We start from the raw sequence: 25,388 nt of genomic DNA on the forward strand, positions 1-25,388 counted from the left end.
AAAGCAGAGGGATACAAACGGCTGATTGATAACGTTATTTTAAAGTGGCTTGGTCATTGAAATCTCATATCTGCCGATCACTAAGACGCATTTTTGGCAGCGCACAAGTCAATGATTTGCCACATCAGTTGCTTTGCGTCTGATATTGATGCACTCGCGGGAGATGTTATTCGTGCCACTGCGTTTCAAACTACCGGGTGGTGTCATGGAGATACATTACTCTGAACTCAACACCAAGTCCAAAGGCAGTAAAGAACTCTAACTTTTTCTTCAGGCCGACTATAATTTGTCTGTGAGCGCAGGCCTTCTCGCAAATTTCTGGGGTACGTCGACGAGAATGTGTATTTCTTCTTTAATTATGGAATGGACACCCAAAGACATGATTGAACGAGTGTCCGAATACTTGTGGCGTCAACTCTGCAGTCAGCAGGTGCAAATCTCTCCCAAGAGTTCCAGAATTTAGAACCAATTAACACTTGATATTGGGAGCTTTTCATGAGGATCACTTACATCTTTCATAGCACAGGTTCATTGTTACACCAATGGTCATCGGGCAATCGCTCAGTGTCTCTAATCATGCTTTCGTCTGGCGTATGTCATCTGCCGATTAATGCGGCATTTACTCACTGCTTCCATTGTCTGTACATTACTCACAAATTAACATTTGCGAAACATTTGCGACACCGAAAATGAAGATATTGCGGACTATCGGGAGACATTGGGCTCGGAGGCTGAGGAACCCCCTTTCCCCATTTCCCCTCACGGACTTCCGGCGGATGGCTGTCGGTGATATTTCTCCGCTGCCTGCACCGCTCATAACAGGAGGTCCAAGAGTTTGCGTTTTCTGCAAATGCAGTCTGGAATTGGAGGATCGATCTCGTTTTAAACGCTGGCTCGGACGCGGTTGTCACATGTCATCGTCATTAATCATTGATCAGGCCGCCCGTCAGACGAACGTTTTCTTCTGCCCACCCGCCAAGCCAACCAATCTCCTAACTCAACTTCATTCGCCAAAGAAAAAGAAATCGTCATTGTCACCGATACACTAGGAAGACATCAGATATGGTCATCACGACAGGAAGAAACTTCTCGCGCATGCCCTTGGGCTACGGCCCTTGCCCAGGACCCCGGCAAGACGCTAAGGGCAACCAACCGCTCCAAGGTTGGGATCAGGTCAACACCAAAACCTGTACAGTTACTTTCAAAGCCCCGGTTGACCAGTTGGTCGCACTACTACCCCGACCATGCTTCCAAATTGACGCGGAGACGGTGGTGGAGGGTCTTGCGGAAGCGTCCATCTCCTTTACCTCTCTCGGTAACCTTCCCTGGCTGGCTGGCCGCGGATACAACCACTCGGGCCTTTACATTCACAACGTCATCTGCCAGGGCAAGACCGAGACTGTTCAGGGCAAATATCTCAGCGTCCTGTTTGAGAACCTCCCGGACCCCATCCTTAGCGGCAGAGAGGAGCTGGGCTACCCGAAGCTCTTCGCGACACTGGATCAGGAGGACAACGTTGAAGCGTCAGGAGACTGGAGCCTTTCGATGGGCTGGGAAGGCAATCAATTTGGAGAGGTCAAGATCTCCGGCCTGAAGCTGGAGGTGGCGCCTCCTGAGCCCGCAAGACCCGGCCAGGATGTTCTTTGCTTCAAGTACATCCCTCGCACCGGCCGTCCGGGTGTTGCTGATGTCGAATACGCCACGGTCTCCCCGGCTCCGTCTCCTGAATGCTTCAAGCTGGAGCGCATGTTCAAGGCGAAGGACGCGAAGATCCATTTTGAGGCCCTCGGTTTTGATGAGCTACCCACACTGCATCACGTAGCCACACGACTGGCCGAGCTTGACATAGTCAGCGTTGAAGATGTACGCATTGTGGAAGGAAAGGGTGCACCGGATTACCAGAACCAAAGAGCAGTCTCGACTTGGGGTTACGGCTTGTCGACCAACTGAGTGGCCACTTGATACCAATGCCGATAAGTCTCTGTTAAGCTCGATTCTCCCTCAATTGATTTCATTTCATCATTTGCGTCTTAACGCTGTCCACTAATACATTGGTCAAACATGAGATCCTTCTGGCTCTCGAGGGAATGCAATGCTGACAAGTTGTGACTGTAAATGGAATAGTCTTGACGGTATATGCCAAAGATCGACCATATAGCAAGCAAAATGTTGTATTCCGCCATTCGCAGCCTCCAAATCTCATTTATTATCGGGTCGTGAATACGAGAAAAAGGTTCTGGAGGATATGCAGGTATCCTGTCGGGCCACAAAAACCTTTTCCTATTCGAGACATCAAGTCTAGGGTTTGCAAAAGAAAGTCGCAACCCCTGATGAGCTGGTGCGCTGCAGCGTTCCAATCCTTCGTGCTGATCCGCTTTTATGAAGGTGGCTGTGAACAAATCAATCCGCTGCCTGATGTCGAATTCTGGTCTCATCACACCCCCAAACATGGAAAAGGAGGTCGATGGACAGCCTTGTGAAGGGGGCGCTCATGATGGGGGCTAAGTTGCTTGAGACGAGTGTCTTTTATTATTGCTAGGATCATACATCACAGACAGAAATAGCACACGTAGGCTCGGCATTTTGTTAAATTCAAGACTTCCAAGCCTGCATGGCCATCATCGAATTCTCTGCGGCTCTCGGGAACAAGGTTTCGGAGGGAGATTGAAATCCGGGACCCCACTGCCCTTCTAATACCTTGTCTGTGATACTCTGTAGCGTAGGTGCAATTCTCCCAAGGAAAGATGGGAAACGGCTAAACTGCGGGAAGTTCTGGACACGAACCTCAAAGAAAGACCAATAAGATATGAATCTCTCGACTACCCCCAATCCTTTGGGTCCTCCGCAATGTCCGGTTCCATTTATTGTGTGTTGGATCTTGTACTCAATTTGGTAGAATCCACCTTTTTCAGCCAATAGAACAACAGCTTTCCTACAGCCAAACAGAGAGCCAATCAAGAAAACACACGACTTCGAAGACAACCAGGACATGTTCCGGCGAGCCAACATGCACCGCCCGGCTGAAAACTCGTCGAAATGTCCAGGGAAAACGGCAGGGGCTGGAACTTGTTCCGGAAGATAGCCGCCTACCCCTATCCATCGCATCGCGTGCTGGGAGAGCCTGAGACGCGTCAGTCAACCGTTTCCCCACAACTAGTCCACAGCTTCTGCCACTAACGATCTAATTCTGGGCGATGGAATGGGGCCGAATCGTCATCGCAAGGAAGATCACCCCACCACCCAGGGGGCCAACGACGCTAAGTCCGAGCGGACCGGAAGTTTTCTGTCTTGTGCCTCGCGGCCCTTCAAAAGGCGCACGTAATCTGCAGTCACAAATCCACGAGTTCGCAGCTTCGTCCGCACGTTTGATCATCATTCCAATCCGGGGAAAGGCGACGGATCTAGTTGCCGAGTGATACGGATACTTGGTGCATAACTTCTGGAGAACATCTTTCCACTTGGTGTTGGGCGGTAACCAGGCAGTGGATTCACGATATGGAGGGAACCCACGGGCAAATCCACTTGCATTGTTGCGCCATAAACCTGAACAAAGTCCGCAGCAGGCACATAAGGCTGGCACGCTGGGATGCCATTGGGCGGCTCCGGAACTTGAGATCTGCCCTCAGGATTGAAGATGCAAATTTCAGACAGGAGTGAAAAATATGCTCGGCTTGTTTTGAAAAAGTTGGATCCGATATTCATTGTTTGTCATCCAGTTGCATGTTGAAGTTGTGGGTTGCAAACGTCAGCGGTGGAGAGGTCGAAATTGGACCCGCGTTTGCACAGCCCCTTGAAGCTCCCTTTTAACTCGAGCGACCCTTCTGCCCATCTTGGCGGTCCTGGCGGCCTTTTTTGAGCCCAGTCGTCGTCGATGCCAAGGTACCAAGCGATCGCGACATCGATTCAAGCCTTTGCTCAACCGAACTCACTTTAGTTTTCGCCTTGGCATTCTGGGCACAAGCCAGCCAACACAGTCAACATGAAGCCGACAACATTATCGGCATTGACGGCGGGTCTGGGTCTGGCGACAGCGGTAAATGCTATCGACGTCACATTCACGGACAATGGTGAGTTCATCATGGAAAAACTGCTGCGAAGAGGTGGTGGCTAACTCCCTGCAGAGTCGATTAAGAGCGCTGCGGGCACAATTGCATATGGATTGGTGAAATATTACACAGGAAACAACACTGGCGACACACCAGGAAACCTGCCAGATCCTTACTACTGTGAGAACTCACGACTGTTGGGATGATCTCAAAGCTGATTTCAATGCGTTCTAGGGTGGGAGGCTGGTGCCATGTTTGGCACGCTGGTTGATTATTGGTGGCTCACAGGCGACGACTCCTACAACACGATCACGACACAAGCTTTGCTGCATCAAGTCGGTGACGATAATGATTATATGCCCCAAAACCAGACTTTGACGGAAGGAAACGACGATCAGGGCTTCTGGGCGATGGCTGCCATGTCAGCAGCGGAACACAAGTACCCGAATCCCCCGGACGGCGAACCACAATGGCTTGCACTAGTACAAGCAGTCTTCAACGAATACGTTAGTCGATGGGACACAGGAAACTGCGGCGGTGGCGTGCGATGGCAGATTTTCACGTGGAACGCCGGATACGATTACAAGAACTCGATTTCGAACGGATGCTTCTTCAACGTGGCCGCCCGTTTGGCTCGCTACACCGGCAATACCACCTATTCCGATTGGGCCGAGAAGGTCTGGGACTGGGAAACCAGCGTCGGCTTGATCACGAGCAACCACGAGATTCTTGACGGTGTTCATTTCGAGGGATCATGTCCCAGCTCTACCGACAGCACAAAATGGTCCTACAACGCCGGCATCTTCCTGTACGGCGCGGCCGTCATGTACAACATCACGGAAAGCGACACGTGGAAGACGCGCGTTGACGAGATGCTCACCGACATCACGACCGCGTTCGTCCAGAACAACATTCTCTACGAAGCGTATTGCGAACCGACGGCGCAGTGTAGTCAAGATGCTCAGAGTTTCAAGGGATATTTGAGCAGATGGATGGCCGCCACGATGCAGGTGGCTTCATACACTACCGACACCATTCAACCTCTGCTGCTGTCAAGTGCACAGGCGGCAGCTACGGCATGTTCAGGATCTCCGGCTTCGGGCTTTAAGGGTCATGCGGGTACGGCCTGTGGCTTCTCCTGGCTGAACAACACCTTCGATGGCTTGGTTGGTGTCGGTCCCCAGATGAACTCGCTGCAGATCATCATGTACAACCTCGTTTCGTCGGCAGATGCGCCCGTCACCGCCAACACGGGAGGAAACTCTTCGGGCGATGTCACTGGAGGAAAGAGTGACGGCTCAGGGACGAAGGCCCCGTCGGCGATTACTACTGCAGACAAGGCCGGAGCGGCTATTTTGACTATTCTAGTAACGGGTAGTGTTGTTGCAGGCACGGTTTTCATGGTTCTTTAGACTCTTTCATGTTTCCATATACCAATTTCCTTTTCTTTCGGATGAATACAACATCAAATGAACTTCATATCTTGGCGACCCAAAGAACTGCATTCCTGGAACATACTTCAGCATGGCACGGAGCATCGTCTCAAATATCCTTCGTGTCTTTCGCGGCTGTGATTCTACTCTGACACCGTATCTGGTACTGCAAACCAAAGGGCGAGGCTCCCCTTTTTGTTAGTGCCCACAACCTTTCTGGCTGGCACTTCAACTAGGTTTCATGTGGATCATTGAAAACTCGACTGCTTATAAAGGTTGCTTCAAAGTGAAAACCATTGCCTTGCTCCTATTTGGCACTTCTCCACGCATCAGATACCAACATGCATCAGAATCAGCTCACAGAAACCGCTGGCCACAATGTCCTTGCAAGAAAAGACGGCGTATCCCGAGAAACGGTGCATCAAATATCGCAAAGATGTCTGCACTTTTGACAGCCATGCTACAGCTTACACGTATACAACGGGCTGGGAGGATCGCAGAAACAAAAACCAGCTCAACTCCACCATTCACTGGATGCCCCGAGAACTCCTTATCGAAATCATGCTTCACCTCAAGCCTGAAGAGCTTTTCCTTTTCCGACAAGCATGCAGTCTGATTTTCCAACTATCTCTGAGAGGCGCATTTGCTGAGAACTATGAAACAGCAGAAGAAAAGCAAACGCCACAATGGAAGCCTTCAGGGATACAACGACTGTTCAGGTCAATATTTGACCTTCAAGTACGGCGGCAGGTTCGAGCCTTCAAGACTTTCCGTCTCCAAGATGACGGCAAAAAGAAATTGAAAAGTTTGCGCCACAGGCATCGCCTGCGCAAGGACCTATGCCAGGAATGCTGGAAGCGCGTGGACTGGTCTACCGAAAAGCAATGTTCACGTGGCCCAGAAGCGTCTGCAGCCAGCTTGCTCTTTTGCCATTATTGCGATGCCACGCACAATGAGAGCTGGTTCTCTATGAATCGATATCAAAAGGGCCGCAGAGTTTGCATCGGCTGGGAGGGCAGTGTTCGAATCTGCTCCCACCACGATATGTCATGGTCTTCGCTGATCTCCTTGCAAATGGCTACGAGGGGCGATACAGAACCTGTCCTCTTTCAATGTGTGGAGTGCTCCGAGAGCATTGGATGGCCCGGCACGGGACCCAGGTTAATCAAGCGGCCATACTCGTACCAACCCAGTCCGATAGCTGTCAACAGGAGTGCCGCGACTGCGACAAATACAACGCCCGCATTTCCAGCTAAACGGACGACCATGAATACAACCTTGGAGTGGAAGCTTGTAGTCTGCCAACTCCAGCCGACTCAAGTCGTGACCAAAGACCTTCTTCGACAAGGTCTGAAGAGGCTACAACGAGACCACGGGGATTTGTGTTGCCCACACCTACGCTTCATCGACGAAGATGTCTTTATGTTGCCATTCAACATAAATCGGTGTGCATGTTTTAGAGACCCGGCGGTCATGGATAACAAATGTCATTGGCATTCACCAAGCGGACCTCAATCGGATTATGCCCGACGTTTTTGCTGCGCTTGTCGCGCAAAAGACAATCCAAATTTGATCGGCAGATTCATGGTACACGATGGCTGGCAACACCAACAAGTCCATCACCACTCAATATTTCGCGGCCGTTGCAGTTTCAAGTATCTATGGAGACTAGAAGAAAACGACGTAGTCGTTTTATTGGGGTCTTGGGACATTAGTACAGACTTCAAGTTTGCAGCCGCGCACTCTGGCCTGACTGAAGAGAGCTTCGGATGGATTCTGGGCATTGATCCTAGTACTTACACACAAGATGAGGAAATGCGGCACTCCACGTGGTGCGAGGACAAGAGTTGTTATAATTCAAGGGCCAAGAAGCTGCACGATTGGAAGTGGGTCAACAAGTAGAACAATCTATCTTCAATCATCGATGAAGGGAGGCTTATGTGGTCTTGCTCTTCTCTCGCTCTGCCTTCAGCCTATTCCAGTTCCAGGATATTTATATAAAGCTCAGTAAATCCTTCTTGGGACGCGTCGGTAGCGACCACTGGCCTCTGGCCTCTCCATCGAGACGCTCATGGTGATATGCGTCAACTTCCTTCGGTGCACCCTTGTTCTTCGGATCGCCCGACTTCTCATCGTCTCCGTTACCCGGCTCAGGGTACTTCTTCAAGTGTTCCAAAGCCCATATCAGATCTTCGGAAAGCACAGGCGGCACCCGTCCTTTACTCCTGAGCGTTGGGAGACCCGCCACCCTGTACAGACCCGTGAGCCACTCGAAGGTCTCGCCTGTCTCCCATGGGATGTCGTGAAACTTTCTGCCCTCCCTTCGGACTGTCTCTTCTCTTTCTCTTTCCCAGCGTTCTTGCTCCTCGAGAGGCGGTAGTGCGACAGAGTTCCTCCCAGAAAATAGTCTTGCCAGGGCGATGGCTTGATATTCGAAACTTCTGAAAGTGAGAACGCGGGGCATGCCGACAATGCCCAAAGTTTGGAAATCCTGGAAAAACGTGTGCCAGAAGATCTTGACCAGCTTTCCTTTCTTGTAATCGTACAGCGGCCGATTGTTGTTTTCCTTGCTGTTCCAGAACGGATACGAAGCCTTATAGCCCGTACAGTAGATAACGTGATCTACATCGTCCAAGTAGGTGTCGTCTTCGAATACGATCCGTCCGTCGGGTTGAAACTCTCTGATGACGGGCTTCCAAGCCTGGCCAGGCGGTGGCTCATCACCATCCCAGCGAGACTTACTCCGACGAGACTGGATCACAGGTTCGGCGGCCGTCCCCACAAGCTCAGCCGTAACATCATGGCCCGATGCTGAGTTGCCGATCACAACAATCTTCTTGCCGGCGTAGGGTTGCGGTGAACGATATGTCTTCGAGTGAACAACACGGCCTGGAAATTTCTTGATGTACTCCTCTAGACCCTTCACTTGGGGGACCTATGCCACGTCAGTCTATAGTATCGTTGGATATGAGGTTGAACATACGTAGGGAACAGAGTAGTGCCCGTTCGCAAAAACGACAGCATCGAAAGTTTCCTGCCACCACACATCGACGTTTCTTGCGGGGTCAAATCTTCGCAACGTCAATCGCCACTGCTCAGGCCGATCAACGGCATCAATTCTCGTGACATCTTCAACGGTCGTATTGAGTACCAGAATATCATCCGTCTTGTGCTGCGAGAAGTAGTTTTCGATGTACTGTCGTGGGATCCAGTGGGGTGCGAAAGGTCCGTAAGCGAATCTCGAGTCGGAAAAAGACATTGCGATGTCTGGGACATTGGTACTGATCAACATGTCAGCAGATGATTAGAGCGTGGAGCTTTCCTCAAGCTGGAAAGTGGGAATGCTCACGTTAGGGAGTGGTAAATCGGCGTTTGCGTGTACCTCTCCTGAGAGGTGCTATGCGGCTTCACTTGCGGAAGCTCGGCCGGGATCTCCAACGCCGGGTCCAGTTCCGGAGGCAGTAATCCCGGCTGAAGCGGAGGGAGCTCGGCTGGGTTCGGATCGTATATCCTTTATAGGTTCAGTTAGTCTTTGCACAGATAGCAGCGCCAATGAAAGAACCGTACCATGTTCCACCAGCAGATTCTCTTCGCTCGTACACCCGAATCTTCTCAAAATAATCTTCCGCCTTGAAAGCAGCAGCTGTGACAGCACCTATTCACACGAAATGCGAGTCAGCTCTACCGCAACCGTAGTCATCAAGCCAAGTGTACAGACGATCGTGTCGTGGCATGGCTTCTGCCGTATAATATTGGGCTTGGCTTACCCGCAGCGCCGGCGCCAATGATGGCCACAGACTTGATTTTCCTTTCGCCGCCCATTTCAATTTCATAAAAGCTCAGACCAAAAAGCTGTGACAAGTACGAGTTCTATACTTCAGAAGCTCAGACCTGAGATGTACAATACATGCAAGTGAATTAAATAGAGAAACATTCCCCCATCAAACACGATATCTCGCCGAGTGGCATCATACGCATTTGTCATCTATCAGATGGTTTAGGGGGGGGACTGGGTTGGTCGGGTGCAATTCGCCATCTGTCGCCATCCTAAGATGTGATTTCACCATCGACTGCATCACGTGAGCACCTGGTATGAGTTTCGGCATGTTCTGCAGACCAGAAGTAGAAGCAAGCTCAAGGTTTCGGATAGTCTTAAAATGGTGTTTTCATAAATACCTAGCTAAGCTTTGACATATGACACTTTCAATTGAGTTTCCAAGGACTTTGATAAGGGATGTTGAGCTGGGTTCCGGCGTGATGTCCACGGACGCCAGCATCCGGCGATGAGCGGGGGCGGGGACGGGGGCCTGAAACTGCCCGAATCGCCGAAGCCGGCCGGGATTGCTTGACGGTCCGATACTGAGCTTCCCTGGACAGCATTCCCGGAGAACTCGAACCCTTCCCATGGCTCACTCCGTGGAGCTGAACTACAGCTGCTCAATCGACGTGAAGATGAACGTCTCGCTTAACGCTTTTCCTCTAACGCGGGCAGCATTTCAATCCCTCCCGATTGTGTGAATGATTGGCAGGTATGTACTGAGTCCGCAGCACGCGCTAAGTTTCTTAAAAATCTCGCATGTCGTTGATGCTTGTGCAATGAGCGCTCGTGCCGTGCAAGGTATCTGTCGACATAAAACGCGCACTGCACATTTCTTCTGTAGTCAACAGACGAGAACTGACGACGCCCAACAGAACAGCCACTCTACCCAGCCCGAGTCGGAAGAAGTCGATGTGTTCTGGTAACGAATACACACTCAACGCCTGAGGCTACTGGTCAACCTTGAGGAGGCGCTTTTCTTGTGTGCTGTTGTCTTCTCTCCCGCATCGAAGCTCCTCTCTCGAGTTGTCACCGTTTAACGGGCGTGAAATCGAGCATCACATCCTGAGCGGAGATCTATCCACTGGCGGACGTGTCAGAAAACCCAGAACTCTACCATTTGGTATTGAGCGATGGCTTCTGTATGCGAATAGAAAAGATGACAAACAAAATCCAGGTGTCTTGTCCTTTTACCGCGTCCAAATGACTAATGAGTCTGCTCTGAGTCACTCGTACACACCATGGTCTCAGCCGACGAGCTGATATATTCAATGAGACTTCCTATGCCGATGGTGGCTCCTTTGATGGTAAGTTATCAGGTCCAACTTGTGTGTAGTCCCATGGCGAAACTTACCGACATTGAAAGATGGATAGCCCGATCACGAAAGCGCCAGCAAGGCTGGAAAACCCAACCCCAACCCATCCCAGTGCCCCCACGTATGCAACGAGACCCAATGACAGGAACAAGAACGCCAGCACAATAAATAAGTGCATCATTGCTGACGCTAGTATTCCGATCTTATCCCAGTTTCGATGCCAGGACTTATCTTCGGCCTCTTGAGCTTGTTGGCGTAAAATGGTGAGCAGACTCGAGCTATAGCCCGCGATGGCTATCGTGAGAATAAAACAAAGCCATCCTACCGCGAGAAATCTTCTGACTGTAGGCAAGGTGAATGGTGGCTGTCTTGGCTTCCAAAGCTCTACAGGGTCTTCCATTTGGCCGGCAATTACGGCGAACGTAGACGCGCCAAAGATGGAAATGGTCAGCATGATTGTAATGAATACTTTATAATCCTTGACGGAATTTTCAACCACATGATCGTTGGGATAGTATTGAGCAGACTCTCTGCAATCTTTGCCAGCTTTAGGCGGATCTGGAGTTGGCAATGTTGTGCTTGGGGTGCTTGGTACCGTAGGACCTCGCTCGGCGCTTGGTGGCCTCGATGCCATCTTGAATTCGTTTGAATAAGCAAAGCTTCGACGATAATCGTTCTTTTGAGTCAAGAATAATTCCTCGCGACGGCGACGACTAGATGCTGTGGTGTAGAGAGATTGGTCGCAGAATTAATGCAGTTAAAGTTGATTAGGTCAGATTTTCTGTCGTCGCCTTCATAGACGAGATTCTTTCTGCCTAAAAGCCCTTGAAGAAGTCCTACAGTCACGGGTAAGGCAATGCGAACCAGCCAATGACCTGGGGTTGTCTTTTGTTTCGCGTTCCCGTCATCTGTCACGCAGCCTGTGACACGCAGGAGCAACCCACTAACTTGTCAGCCCGGTTATGCAGCGATGACCACCACCTTGCGTCCTAATTGGCCTCCATGCCGCAGTCACACGTCATATATCATGGATGAATCCCATCAAGGCAGACGGCGTCTTTTTGGCAATGCAAATGTACTTTTCCCTTACTCTAGTGCCGCAAGCTCATGGGATCGGACTCACTAATTGTTGCACGACGTGAAGCCTCATTATCGCAAGCTGTGTTGAATGGCAGCAGCATCAAAATATCCCATCTTGTTCAATTTTGAGCATGCCTTGAAAATGAGGCCGCTTGTGAGCTCATTGGACCTTTCAATCCGCTGAGGTTGCGTCAACTGACTTGCCGGCTCTTTTGCAGGCAATATTCCTGCTTTGCGGGAACTGCATCGCCGCATTGAACATTATACGGAATTCCTCCTCTGGAGCACTAGGGCTTAATCTTTTGGCTGATTCACAAGGAGCTTAGATCGAGTAGGCTTGATTCTTCAGCGGTTAGGTGTGCTGTTACTAATCGGTTGAACTTGTGAACCAGTATCGTCGCTGTCCACGGTCTGGATGGTGATTGGAGAGGATCTTGGACGGCTGAAAATGGAACCTATTGGTTGCAGGATCTGCTTCCTCAACGAGTTCCCGAGGCTCGAATCTACTCTTACAGCTATGACTCAAGAACGAGAGGAAGCGATCACGAATTGACATTGGGCATATCGGATCATGGACGCGCACTGGTCAGCGATCTGACAATCGAGCGAGGACTCACTAGTGTAAGTTCAAATATCAATCTGGTTATCTGATGTTCTGGGTGTCGTGGAGTATCATGATATCACCTTGAGTCTCGGGCTGATATCACGACTGTAGACCGAGCAACGACCCATAATGTTCGTGGGGCATAGTCTAGGCGGCTTGGTCATTAAGACTGTAAGAGGTTCCTCGTTACTGAAAGATAAAATGATTCAGGAAGCTGACTCGTTGGAGGCTCTACTTAACTCGTACATGGCTGATATAGATCACCTAGAGGAGCAGAAGTCAATCGAGCTATCGACTTATGCTGTCATGTTCCTGGGAACGCCTCACCGCGGTTCTGAAGGCGCTAGACTTGCTAAAGTACTAACAACAATACTCTCCATCTTTTCACACACCAATATCAAACCACTGCATCAGATGGAGTCGGATGGTGAGTGGGTTGAAGAGCTCCAGGAACGATACAACTCCATCAGCAAAAGCTTCAAGACAGTTTTCTTCTATGAAACGCTCGCAATGCCTATCCCATTTGGAAGTACGATTGTAAGTTCAATTGACACCATCCATACAACCATTGGTGAGGGACATTCTGACAGTATTCGATAAAGGTCGTGCCCAAAGCGTCAGCGGTGGTGCCTGGGGCAGTTGATACCGAATCCGTCCCGATGGTCGCTGACCACTCGACCATGGTGAAGTTCAGCAGTGCAGGAGACGCAAACTTCGAGAAAGTTTCCAAAAGATTGGAGTTCTACTCGAGAAGTGCTACTCAAGTTGTTAAGAAAAATTGGGAGAGATGGTTCATCAAGAAAAGTACGGGTTCATAATCCGTTGTCTTGCGATTGAGATAATTGACAGACATATAGCAACATTCCAGGCCCCAGACAGGGCTGAAGACAAAAGGCTTGAAGCCAGAGTAGAACGTGTGCCTGAAGAATTTCGCCTTGGTGTAACTTTCAAAACTGTCTGGAATCAGCATTTCACTGGTAGGAACCGCACGTTACAGCTCATAGACGACATCCTCAGGCCTGGCTCCCATCGAATGGAGCGGAAGGAGGCTGTTCTATACGGTACTGGGGGCATAGGTAAGACACAGCTCGCACTCGAATATTCTCGCCTGAAAGAAAAGGTTTACGGATCAATCTTTTGGATAGACGCGCGTCGACCCGACACAGTGAAGACCAGCATTACAGAGTGTGGAAATCATATACTGGGTCACTATAGGATTAATGGCCTGAGAGAAAACCCTCGTTTCCAATTCTTGGAGGAAACAATCCAGTCTGGACATATAAGCAGAGCTTTATCTATGTGGCTAGGACACGAGGAAAATGACTCTTGGTTATCGATCATTGACAACCTTGACGACCCGAAGACTATCGATTTGAAGGAAATTCTGCCGCCTAAAGCCAAAGGCTCCGTTCTGATTACCAGTCGAAGATCAGATTTAGCAATAACCAGGAATTCAATCCAAGTTCCTTTAATGGAACAGGACGAAGCTTTCACGCTTTTAACAACAGGCATTCCACAAGGGCCCGAAATCGGGACAGATGGTAGGTACCTACATTTTCTGAAGATATCTGACGGCCAGTCAGTCTAGTTTTGCACACGTTCCTTTAGAATGGAGAAATGCGCAGGCCATCATTCAACGACTTGCGTATCTCCCGCTAGCTATATCACAAGCAGGAGCTCACATAGCTATGAATCCTTCAGAGATGCCGTTTGCAGCATACCTTGATCTCTACCACAGATACCCGAAAGAGATTCTCAGTCGAAAGGCTAGGAAGGCAGCCTGGGATGAAAAGGATGATACCGTGTTGACCACATGGGAGATTTCATTCGAAGCTGTCCAAAACCAAATGCCAGAAGCCGCTGAAGTACTTTTGGTATCTGAGTACCTGGCTCCTGAAGGAATTTCACAAGAGCTTTTCACCTTTGAAGGCTTCTTCTCAGGTTAGTTCAATTTGTCACGGAGTTAAAGACATTTTGTTAACATAGGCCTCATGATTCAGAGTTACAAGTCCAGCAAGCATTTCAAATCCTTCGATCTTTCTCCTTTTTCCAGCAGTCTGTCGGCACGAGTGATGTTTCTATACATCCTTTGATCCACTTATGGACTAGACTCCGCTCAACTCCTGCTGAACACGAGGCAGCTCTAAACAAAACGGTCAGCATGCTGCATCCATTTGTATGGCGCCACGACGGTTCTGTTGATGGCGGAACTGATGAGGCTCATGTTTCCCATTTCTACTCCGTCTATACAAAGACAGAGCCATTCGTTTGTAACAACCCGTTACAAAGTGTCGATGTTTCCCTCGGTCGATATGAATCTGTCACGGGCAACGTCTTCAATCTTTATCCGTATGGTAGAGCAGTCCACACCGCTCTTACTCAAGTCACGTCAATTTGCCATGCTCTTTCTCGATGGATTTTCCGAACACCGCAAACGGACGATTTCGATCTCATAATTGAAGAAATTTCTCGCTCCGTGCAAATGGAACGCTTCATTGATACCTACGAAGATAATGACCATACCGTCAGAGAGGAATACCGAGATCTTTTCGAGTGGATGTTTTGTCGAGCTTCAAAACTCTTTCCCTCTCAGCATCCCAAAGTCGTCGAGATTTTGTTCGCATTTCAGATCATGCGGCATTCGACCCAAGATGGGGGGGGTGATACCCTAGATGGTGGTTGGTACGCATGGCTCCTCATTTGGTACGGCCAACTCACAGTGGGAAGTCATCCAGTAGTTGCGGGTATACGCCTTGGGTTTGGCCTGTCACTGCAAATTTGTTACGAAGAGGTGAGAGATTTATTGCAAGCCCGTTACATGAACCGCGACCCGGAGGCGTTTGATGACCGCCTCGTCAAAATCGACATGTGCCTTCGCAATCACACCGGAGGCTCGGAAGATACCAATGAACTCTTCCGCACTGTAATTTCATGGAGCCTGGCAGTGGTTGTGTTCCGTTGGTACGACCCCCGAGATTTCTCTCGAGAGATATGGACCCACGCGAGCGGTGTCACATGGGCTTGGAATGCGACAGACCCCTTCTCTCGAGCAGTGCTACGCGGAGAGATTGGAAACGACGCCGAAACGACGGCTCTGTATATGCTGCTTCAACTTCTTGACTGGAAGAGGTCTGTGTGCTTGAAATATTGGCCTTATTCACTTGCTTACTTGGCAAGACATTTTCATCGGTTGGTGAGAACTGATTTTGGCGGAGAAAGCGTTGGCCATCTCGTCGACATGTGGTCTTTTGAACATCGCAACCGATCTCGAACATGTTTCACTCACACGTATTTCACCGAGAATGGTGGAATTGGCTGCTGCATCGACAATCCAGACGAGACAGTTCGTGTGTATCGCAGGATTCAGGTCAAATGCCCCAAGGCTAACAAACACACCGACCCCGACTTCGCAAATAACTCATTATGCCAAATGGGTCAAGTGGCATTTTATCTATCGATTTGGCACGCCGGGGCAGGCGATATTACAACTTCCAACTTTTGGCTCTCAAATATCTACAAAACACCTTTAGATGCGCCAAACAACCAAGTGATTCAGTGGCACGAGGGATGTCGGTTTCATCAAGAGGACCCTGAGGAGGCCGACGTCCAGGTGAGCTTATCCTTCTTGAATGATGAAAGTGGCCTTCGTCGTACGGCAAATTACGAAAGCGATGGAGTTTTCGACTACATCACCAATGCAGCCGTCGATATTCTCCGGGGATTCCATTATAATGCGATCCGGAAGGGTCGCTTTTCAACACAAGATATTGAGGAATGGCCTGAAATATCGAAGTACATGGCTCAGCTTTTACTCGGACCTGGCATGCAAAATGCTGCAGCTCAAGACGCCGACTTTGCCCGCTTTCTCATGGATTCTGGGAATGTCGCAGAAGGAGCAACGCTAAGAGAAAAAGGAGCCCTTCGGGCTTGGGATACATACGGGAAGAAGTGTCAAGACCGCATACTTCGGAAGACGATCATTGATTCTATTAGCTGGTTTACTTCGCAGAAGAAACTGCCAGTTTTCTGCTTCATCGAGAACCCGCTGTCGGTGACATGTCCGGCGGTTCAAAATGGGCTCCGAAAGGATGGAGGATTGATCGGAGGGAATAAGAAAGACTCTTTTATCAAAAGGATTTGGAAGGGTTTGAGAAGAAGCGGTGGTTGAGGCTGAGCCCAGCACTTGGTTAAATAACATCCAAAGGAACCATCATACTACCCACACGAATGTATACACGAGGACCTATGCTATTGCCTTTCATATTTATATTTAGGAGAAGACGGTTTTAGCCGTTAAACGCCTACCTCCCCACCTCCTTAGGCTTTGTGTTGGCAGGGGGCACACAATGTAGAGGGCTCCTATTCTTCCTGTGCTAGAGAGATTACTTTTCCTGTGTACTCGCTATCGTCGTTAAGGTAGACGTGTATGCTGGGCATGTGCCAATCATTACCATCAAGCCGAGACTATTTATCAAACCTGACCAGCAGGACTGAAAAAACAACATCACATCTTGTCAATCGTAGGATCTCAAGAGAGCAGAAAGTACCGGGGTATATCACTCAATTGCAGAATCAAAATCAAAGACCTCCCTTAGGATAGGTCCCAATGATGGATGGCATCCCATCATGTTTTTATCTATTTACACAAAAAAGTGCTGCATGTTTCTTTCATGCAACACAACAAAATTCCGTCAACACACATGCGTCTCCCATGCATCTTCTCCCATCATCTCATTACAAAAAGCGTTTCTTTGTTTGACCGCATCAATCTTTCCCAATCATGCCCATCTGATATCAATAACTGCGTTCTTCAAAAAGCAACACGCAAAACACAAATACCCTGCCCAAATAAGTAACTTACCTCTCTTGCAGTCCTTTATTCTTTCAAAAGGAAAAAGGTCGAGGAAATGGGGGTAGGGGGATGAATGGGAAAACCGTAAAACGCCAAGGCTGCAAGACACATATTTCGTTTCGTCGAGTCGTGACCTCCCTTTCAGCAGGAGGTGTGGAGGAAGAAGTATGGAGAAGGGACGAACGCCCCGCCTCCCTCAACGACGGAACGGGTTCGTAAAGCGGCTGGTCCCGCTCAACCTCGTCCCGCTCAGCCTGCTCCCGCCCACACTGCTGCCCCCGACGCTGCTCGACAGGCTGCTCATCTTCTCGCTGACCTTCTCGCCGAAGCCGCCCATCCACTTGGGCATCTTGAGACTCAGCCGGCCCTCGCTGTGCACGATGATGCTGACGAGGTTGAGCACGGCGTACGTGCCGCTGCCGAGCGCGCGGAAGACGGCGAGCACGGCGACGGCCCACAGGATGAACGCCAGGTAAAAGTTGTCGCCGATGCCGCGCTCGCTGTAGGCCTCGGAGACGGCCATGGCGAGGATGGCGTTGGCGATGAGCCACGAGAGCACCATGTACGTGCGCACGCTCTTGTAGTAGTCCTCCTGCATCTGGGCCTCGGAGAGGGACTTGGCGGGGACCTCGACGCGGTCGCGGAGGTTGCGCAGCGCCTCGTCGTAGCCCGAGTCGATATCGAGCTGCTCCGAGGGCATCTCGAGCTCGACGCTGTTGCCCTTGCCGACGGCGCCGCCGAGGTCCGTCTTCATGACGTTGTCGCCCTTGGTGCCCCAGGTGACGTCGTGGGTGTTGCAGAAGGCGTAGACCTGGAGGGTGCAGATGTAGGCGGGCAGGAGCATGAAGTACTGGCCGGCTGAGGTGAACATGTGCCAGGGGTCGAGGTAGAGGAAGGACATGATGAAGTAGAGGCCGACGGTGGAAAGGGTCGAGACGATGAGGTTCGTGAAGACGTTCTGGCCGAGGTGGATATTCGGGTTGTCCTTCTCCTTGAACTGCCGCACGACGATGAAGATTGTGGCAAAGGTCGTGTAAATCATGATGATGCTGTAGGCGATCATGCTGAACATGTACAGTTTCTTGGCGCCTTGCGGACGGTTGCCGAGGGAGAGGATGAATTGTGCGCAGATGAGCAGCACGCAGGTGTACCGGAGGAAGGTGAAGATGTAGAGACCAATGTTGTGACCGAAGGGGTCTACTGTCGGGTCGGCTAGACCGCCGGCGACGAAGTAGAAGGTGAGGTAGAAGTTTGCCAGGGAGAAGTAGGTGAACATGAGCTGCAGGAACTGATAGACGAACTCGATGTGGAGAAGGACCTTGCGGGCGAAGGTGTGGTCGGTGGACCAGATCTGCTTGAAGTGGACGAGGGAGTAGACGGCGGCGAAGAAGGCACCGTTCAGCCAACGACGTCTCTGCGAGATGAACTCAGGAACAGTGTCTATGGGGTTCGTTAGTGATGGTCAACCAACAGCGCAAGGGGAGCTTCTTACCTGGCACGTCCGTCTCACCGTGGCAGCCCTTCACATACTTCAACACCCAGCTCTCACCACGTTTAGCCACAAGCTCCCAGCATAGGATACGATCCTCAGCAAGGTACATGTTGGCCGTGAACACGTCTGCGTGCTGACCGTGCAGCGTCTCTCCCTTGAAGTACTGACTAAGAGGTCCATGTCCCGTCTCGTCGTTCTGTAGGGCGTGGTAACGGTACGCACTAAGCGCACCGGGCAGCACGGTAATGTACCCAAAGATGGACTCCAAAGGCTTATCCAGGATGTTGGACATCTTGTACTCGAAGTTCTGCGAAGCCACCAAGGGGTTTAACAGGTTCGATCCGAACTTCCCCTTCATAGCCTTGATCTCACCACAGGCACCCGCAACGTTGGAGTCGTTGTCAAAGGCCTTCCAGAGATGGTACAGCGACGTGCCGCCAGGTCTGGTACCGACGTCGAGCAAAATGCAAACGTTCGGGTTGAGCGCCTTTCCAAAAGCGTTGAAGAACCAACGATGCGAGTTCAGCTTCCGCTGGTTCTTTTCCTTCAGACAGAAGATCAGCTGGCAGGGCACGATTCCCTTCTCGGCGCCCTTGAACTTGAGATCCGAGTCGAGCGACACCTGCGTCGTGTACTCGTACACGTGGGCCTGCACAGCCTTCTGGTTGACGAAGTTCTTGGCGATGCCGTGCTGGTAGACACCCATAGCAGCGAGGGCATCGAGCGTGCGCGGATGGATCGATCCACGTCCGTCGGAGACGATGCAGACGACGATCTTCTGCCATCCCTGGTCGCCCCAGGTGCGCGAGCGGTTGCGCGAGCAGAAGTGCGAAATATTCTTCATCACGGCGTACATGGTCCTTGTGAAGTCGAACTCGTTCTCGTTGTACATGGTGACGCAGATGAAGAGCTCCGTCTCGCGGGCCGTCTTGCCAATGCACTGGCGCAGCTTGTACCCGCGCTCGACGAAGTCGTCGGGGTCGCAGGTGACGGCGGTGTAGCGCATGTGGGTGAACTCGACCTCGTCGCGGCGCGGCAGGAAGCTGTAGAGGATCGTCGGGATCTTGCACTCCAGGACGAGCTCTCCGTTGATGAGCTGGACCTCCTTCCTCGACATCTGCGGGGCGCGCACGCCTCTACGCTCCTGGTGGCCGTCGGGGGCGGGTCCGTAGTGCTCGACCTTTTCGCTGAGGTCGGTCTCGGCCTCATCCTCCTCGCTAAGGGTGACTTGGTCCTGGGACAGGTATGATTCTCTCATGGGGTGGCTCTCGCTGATGTCAGTCTCTGGGCCGAAAACGTCGTCAGAGTCGTGCAGGGGAATCGAGACTGTCGCGTCGTCTGCGAAGGCGGCCGAGTTGCGGTTTCCGCCAGTCGAAAACAGGGGCGCGGGCGGGAGAGGACGTCTCGGGCTTCCGCCGTATCTCGAAGACGGGGTTCCGGGTCGCGGGCTGCCATTGAGGTCGCTGGGCTCGTAGATGCCGGAAGGAGGCGGTCTGGTGAATTCGGAAGAAAGCCTGGAAGGGCTGTACGTTCTCGTCGGGGACTGGCGGCCGGCCTGGTACTCGTAGGCGTAGTCGTTCTCGTACTCCTGCTGGTAAGTGCGCTCATACTCGCGGGCGTAGTCGCGGCCCTGGAAGGGCACGTATGTCGAGTCGGTGGGCGGCGGCATGCGGGGCGGGTCCCGGATGGATGAGCGGTCGGACATGAAGGAAGCCGCGTAAGACCGCCGGGAGGATTCAGGCCTAATACTGTTTTCTGCGTGTGAGCCTCTGCCTGCGCTGGAGTTTGTGCTGTCGTGAGAGTCGTCTGACAAAGGAGCAACAGGAGCACTTGAAGATTTGCGCATTGCCTGCCTCCGAGGCGAGAGTCCTTCTGGTATGGTCGGGAGACTGTCCCGGAACTCAGCGTCCCTCATCTGCGCGGACTTTCGCTTCTTCTGTAGCTTGACAGTAGCAGCGCGCGCCGGCTTAGGAGTCAGAGGGGCGGATTGAGCTTCACCGAAGTCGACGACATTCACGCCCCTTACTCTCGGCGGGTGAATGGGCTCCGGGGGAGGTTGCGCCTCCTCCTGCTGCCTCAATGTCGCAATGTGCTCAGGCGTAGAGATCACCGGGTCAGCCCCGTCCGACTTCTTCCTGCGCAGCGAAAGCGGGCGTGGAAAGAGGCTGGGCGACGACTCGGGCGTCTTGTGGTCCTGCTGAAGAGAAGAAGACGATGACGAAGGAAAAGAGGTGGAAGCGGAGGGGTTCTGGACTTGAGCGCTGGAAACTACATACGTTGATCGACTGTCTGGTTCTTCCACTTGAGTCAAGAGTCGAATGGCGGCGGGATTCCTGGAGCTCCCGGTGGGAGTGCCGTCGTCGTCCCGGTCATCGTAGGACGGCAGGCTGTAGTCGGGCGGTCGATTTGGGGCCATTGTGCCTGTTCTGGTCGGCGCCGCCCAGTTACTGGGGTGAAGGTCTCGACTGTCTCAGGAATGAGAATGAAGCTGGTCTTCCTTCTCGGTTTGGCCGGTGAAATAAATTTGTTTCTCTCACAACGGGATCGGGCGCCGCGAAGGAGGTCTTGAGTGAGTCTGGCGTTCAGTCGTGGGTGGTGAGCTTGCCGGCCGCAGATTCTCGGCGTTCGTGGGGTCAATTGGTCGTCGTGTAAGTCGATCTCGATGACGATGCTGGTCGGTGAGAGGAGTCGCCAACAAACGTCCGGATGAATGCAAAAAATGAGCTAGTTGGCCTCTTTTTTTCGTCTTTCGTTTTCCCGCAAAGTGGGAATGGAGTGAGATGATAAGAGGCAGGCAGCTGGGAATTCCACCTGGCAGAAAAGACGTGCAGGAAAAAGCTGGGGGGGAGCAAGACCTCGTGGGAGGGATGGAGTCTGGCGTCTGGTTGGTACCTATGGGACGCCTCCAGCGCATCCGTGAGTTGTCGAGGGGCAACAGGGCGGATCGGGGAGTTTGATCGCGTTGGCCCAGCAACCCGGCCGTGATTCGCGGTGTTCCTGGCTCGGTGGGCGCAGAAAAGCGGGACACTGCATGGGGGGGCTGCTGATGCACTGGGCTCAGAGCACCGCCTGTGGGAACTCCCTAGCAGGCGCCCGGTTAGCGCCCACGGGGGCGTCGCTGGACCCCGTCGCCTAAAACGGCCATCCAACGCTGGGCGGAGTGGCTCAAAGTAAACAGATCGAGCTGGGCACCTGGCTCATCCGCGATGCCGTCCATAGTGTTTCCCATGTCCTTTGACGATGCTCCGCCCTGCACCGCACCTGTCAACTCTCACCTGGGGCGCAACGTGGCCATTGCTCGCAGAAACACAACATGACCCCATGGCTTGGACTGTTTCTTTTTTGGTCCTTCTCCTCTCGTCTTGCGTGACGCACCGCAGATGTCGTATGCAGCACGACAGATCTTCTGTGTATCCGTCTCCGCCCATTCGTCTAAGCATGTATGTAAACAACTCTCCGCCTCCAGCTAAGGTTGTCTGTTTTCTCTCTATCGTGTTGATCCACTCCTCTTTATCTTAATCTAAACACCCCAGAGCGCCCTCCAACGCTTCTCATCCGTCCTCAGAGGCCCGTCGAACCGTCCAAACCTGGCCGGCAGCCCCTCGTTCGCCTCGGGCAGGCAGATCCACTCCCGCACGCAATCCGGAACCTCCTCCTTGATGTGACTGATGCAGATCAACGCCTGTTGGTCCGAGAGGCCCCGGACCCTCACCTCCCCGGCCTTGGCAGCCTCGCTGTCGACGATCTCCTCCCCGCTGTACGTCTTCTCCTCGCCCTTGGCCAGGAACAGCATGCACTTGTCCCGCACGGCGTCGTCCATGCCGCTGAACGCCTCGTCGAGGACCACCACGTCAGGGTTCTTGATCACCGCGCGGAGCAGGAGGGCAATGCGCTGCGCGGTGAAGGACAGGCCGCCGAAGAGGAAGTTGTCGGCCCAGGCCAGGCTATCTCCCGTTGTGTTGTGGTATTCGGGATTCAATTCTGCGGCGAACCAGCGAAGCGATGCTTCAACCTTGCCCCTTGCCTCATCGTCGAGCTTAGGCACCGCCTTGAAGGTGTCTGCCCACGCGTTCTCAAGCACCTGTCGCACCGTCAAGCTACGGGGCATGTGCTGGTGAACCTCCGGGCTCGAGTGACCGATGCGTGACTGAATGTCCCAGAACGTGAGCGGCCTCTGTCCCGAGCCTGGCTCAGGTAGTCTGCTTCGGCCGAATAGCTTGATAGGGAGGGAATACGTCTGCGGGTGGTCGGAGCAGAGAAGAGAGACGATGGTGGTCTTTCCAGAACCGTTCGGCCCAAAGACACCCCATCTTTCACCTCGTCTCACTGTCCAAACCAAACCGTCCTTGGCCCCGGATTCTGTGTCTTGAGACCAGTTTCCGAGGGCAATCTTGCTCCCGTACCTGACCTGGCAACCGTCCATCTCAACTAATGGCTCTCCAACCTCCTTAGAAACACCCTGTTCAGTGACAACGGGCCCAACACCATGGCCCTTCTTCTCCTCTGCCGCAACAAGCCCATCGCCGACGACACCCTTGGCAGTCAGCGTTCTTCCCATCTCAATAAGTGAATGCACAGGCAGTTTCTCATCCTCCGTCAAGCCACCCTTCCACACGCCCCTGACGTACTTTCTCAGCCCCTCAAGCACAATATCCTTCTCCCCCATGGACCCAATCTGGCAGTCGCTCCTCAAATACACCAAATGCGTAATCCACTCAGGAATAGGGTCCTGCGGCCTCACACTCAACACAAGCCTAGGGCTCTCCCTCTCTGCCAGCCCCTCCAGCAACGGACTCAAACTCGCTACAGTCGGCGGGTCAAGACCCATGAATGGCTCATCCAGCAACAGCACCTCCGGCGTCGTCAACAGCGCCCTCGCAATCCTCGCCCGCCTCCCCTGCCCGTTACTCAGAAACGCAACCGGCAGATCGAGCAGCTGGTCCAGCCTCAGGTCCTTCACAACCCTCTCCAACAGTCCCCGCGGGAGCTCCCCCTCCCCTTTCTGCCTCAGCTCCCGCTCTAGCGCGTTCTGCTCAAAATTGCCAAGCAAAAAGTCCCGCAGGCCGAAATCCGTGTTCTCACGCCGCGACTCGTATCGCGCGGCCAAATAAGCGCTCGTCGTCGGCCCCCCAAGACCCCCGCCCTGCTCGCCGTCGAAGCCGACGTACTGTATCGCCTTGCTGGCCGTCCGCAGCCGCGCCGACACGTCATCGCTCGACAGGTACGGGTACGACCGCGAGCTCGGCGGGATCGCGAGGTGCTGGCCCCGCAGGACCTGCAGCAGCGTCGTCTTGCCCGAAAGCGACGGCCCCACGATGCACCAGTGCTTCTTCTTCATGCCCTCCGTCGTTGTGGAGGGAATCTCGAAGCTCAGCTCATCGAACAGTGACGGGTTCGGATGCGTTGTCTGCGCGTTCGGGTGTCTTCGGTAGAACGTGCCGTTGGCGATGCGCAATATCGGCGCCGAGGAGCGCGGTGGTAACCTCATCGTGAAATTTCAAAAATGTGTCCCCCAATTGGCCGTTATAACACAGTCAATTGCTCTTGTAGAATCTTGTAGTGTGTGGAATGAAGACGACCTCTCCACATGGTCTCCCTCTTGAATCGAAAGGTCTCAGGGGAGGGGAGTTGACGTCGCAGCTTTTCCCGGACTTTTTCTTATTTCGCGGGTACGTAGTTAATGGAGCGGACAGCTTCGCTGCGATCTCGGTGAAAGCTCGACCGTCATCGCACCCCACCACGCGGGTACCTTCCCACCTTCCTCCACAGCTCGCCCGGGGCCGGGGGAGAAAGCAGGCAGGGGCACTCTGGCAGCTTCCTGCCGCGCCTGCATTTCAGCCTCCAGATCACGTGATGGTATTATCTAAGCGGTTGCGACCGGGGAAGCAACCACGCCAGCAGCCAGCAGCACCAAAGCAGCAACGGCAGGCGGACAGCTCCAGGCACATCACGTAGGCGCAAGCTCCCAGCATCCCAACCAACACCCTTCATCACAGCCGCATCAACCACCACCCTTACACACACACACAACCTCCATCACCTCCTCCCCAAATCCAGTCAAGATGTCGGTAAGTACTCCAACTATCTCCCTCTCCCCGCCATTTAACCACCAGCCAAACTAACCACAAACCCCCCTTCCAGATGCGAATCGTCCCCGCCGCAAACCAGCCCACAACCTACGCCGCCGGCGCCGCCGCCCCCTCGGCCCCGGGTGTCCACGACACCCTCCGCGCAGGCGTCGGCCAGTCCGCCCTCGACTCCCGCAACAACGTCCCCTCCTCCGCCCACCCCCTCGAGGCCCGCCTCAAGAACTGGGAGGCCACACAGGAGTCCATGCGCATGGAGACGCTCCGCCGCACCTTTGGCGCCGCCGAGCCCATCCGCCGCCAGATGGAGCTCAAGATCACCCAGAACGGCGAGTGGCGCCCCGTGGCCCTCGGCGGCCAGCAGGCCTCCGTCCACGAGGAGATCCTCCGCGGCAAGGACGCCAGCATCACGTGGGAGGACGTGTACACGGGCGACGAGAGCGTCGGCATCGTCGGCATGCACGATGAGATGGAGAGGAAGCTCAAGATTTGAGGGAACTAGGGACGGAATATCGTCATGAGGAGACGGATCAGAAGGGAGCTGGATTGACTGTAACATTACGACACACGCGCAATGAACCCCCGGCTGGGGAGATTTTACACTACCCCCAATATCATAGGAGTTTGCTAGAGCAGCCCAGGGATGGAAGGGAACCGAATAC

General features: G+C 52.8%; 6 protein-coding genes across 6 annotated transcripts; 3 read left to right on the top strand and 3 right to left on the bottom strand.

Annotated features, from left to right (window-relative positions):
* Positions 1-1,062: 1,062 nt before the first annotated feature.
* On the top strand, positions 1,063-1,950 carry COL26b_013367 (uncharacterized protein; the record flags this gene model as incomplete). The annotated part of the gene is made up of 1 exon (XM_053185984.1): positions 1,063-1,950. One exon carries the CDS (start codon positions 1,063-1,065, stop codon positions 1,948-1,950), a length of 888 nt encoding a protein of 295 aa, XP_053030057.1.
* A 2,029-nt stretch (positions 1,951-3,979) lies between these two features.
* Positions 3,980-5,458, top strand: COL26b_013368 (uncharacterized protein; the record flags this gene model as incomplete). Its single annotated transcript, XM_053185985.1, has 3 exons — positions 3,980-4,067; positions 4,122-4,226; positions 4,281-5,458. The coding sequence occupies 3 exons, from the start codon at positions 3,980-3,982 to the stop codon at positions 5,456-5,458; spliced, it is 1,371 nt and encodes a 456-aa protein (XP_053030058.1).
* A 2,014-nt stretch (positions 5,459-7,472) lies between these two features.
* On the bottom strand, positions 7,473-9,301 carry COL26b_013369 (uncharacterized protein; the record flags this gene model as incomplete). The annotated part of the gene is made up of 5 exons (XM_053185986.1): positions 7,473-8,414; positions 8,463-8,760; positions 8,829-8,990; positions 9,047-9,134; positions 9,247-9,301. The coding sequence occupies 5 exons, from the start codon at positions 9,299-9,301 to the stop codon at positions 7,473-7,475; spliced, it is 1,545 nt and encodes a 514-aa protein (XP_053030059.1).
* An 8,043-nt stretch (positions 9,302-17,344) lies between these two features.
* On the bottom strand, positions 17,345-21,056 carry CHS2 (Chitin synthase, class 2; the record flags this gene model as incomplete). The annotated part of the gene is made up of 2 exons (XM_053185987.1): positions 17,345-18,588; positions 18,641-21,056. The coding sequence occupies 2 exons, from the start codon at positions 21,054-21,056 to the stop codon at positions 17,345-17,347; spliced, it is 3,660 nt and encodes a 1,219-aa protein (XP_053030060.1).
* Positions 21,057-22,160: 1,104 nt separating this feature from the next.
* COL26b_013371 (uncharacterized protein) lies at positions 22,161-24,128 on the bottom strand (the record flags this gene model as incomplete). The annotated part of the gene is made up of 1 exon (XM_053185988.1): positions 22,161-24,128. One exon carries the CDS (start codon positions 24,126-24,128, stop codon positions 22,161-22,163), a length of 1,968 nt encoding a protein of 655 aa, XP_053030061.1.
* A 574-nt stretch (positions 24,129-24,702) lies between these two features.
* On the top strand, positions 24,703-25,219 carry COL26b_013372 (uncharacterized protein; the record flags this gene model as incomplete). The annotated part of the gene is made up of 2 exons (XM_053185989.1): positions 24,703-24,708; positions 24,782-25,219. The coding sequence occupies 2 exons, from the start codon at positions 24,703-24,705 to the stop codon at positions 25,217-25,219; spliced, it is 444 nt and encodes a 147-aa protein (XP_053030062.1).
* Between the last annotated feature and the right edge of the window lie 169 nt (positions 25,220-25,388).

The sequence above is a fragment of the Colletotrichum chrysophilum genome (assembly GCF_026319265.1).
Source record: "Colletotrichum chrysophilum strain AFK26 chromosome Unknown scaffold_225, whole genome shotgun sequence".
Lineage (NCBI taxonomy): Eukaryota > Fungi > Ascomycota > Sordariomycetes > Glomerellales > Glomerellaceae > Colletotrichum > Colletotrichum chrysophilum.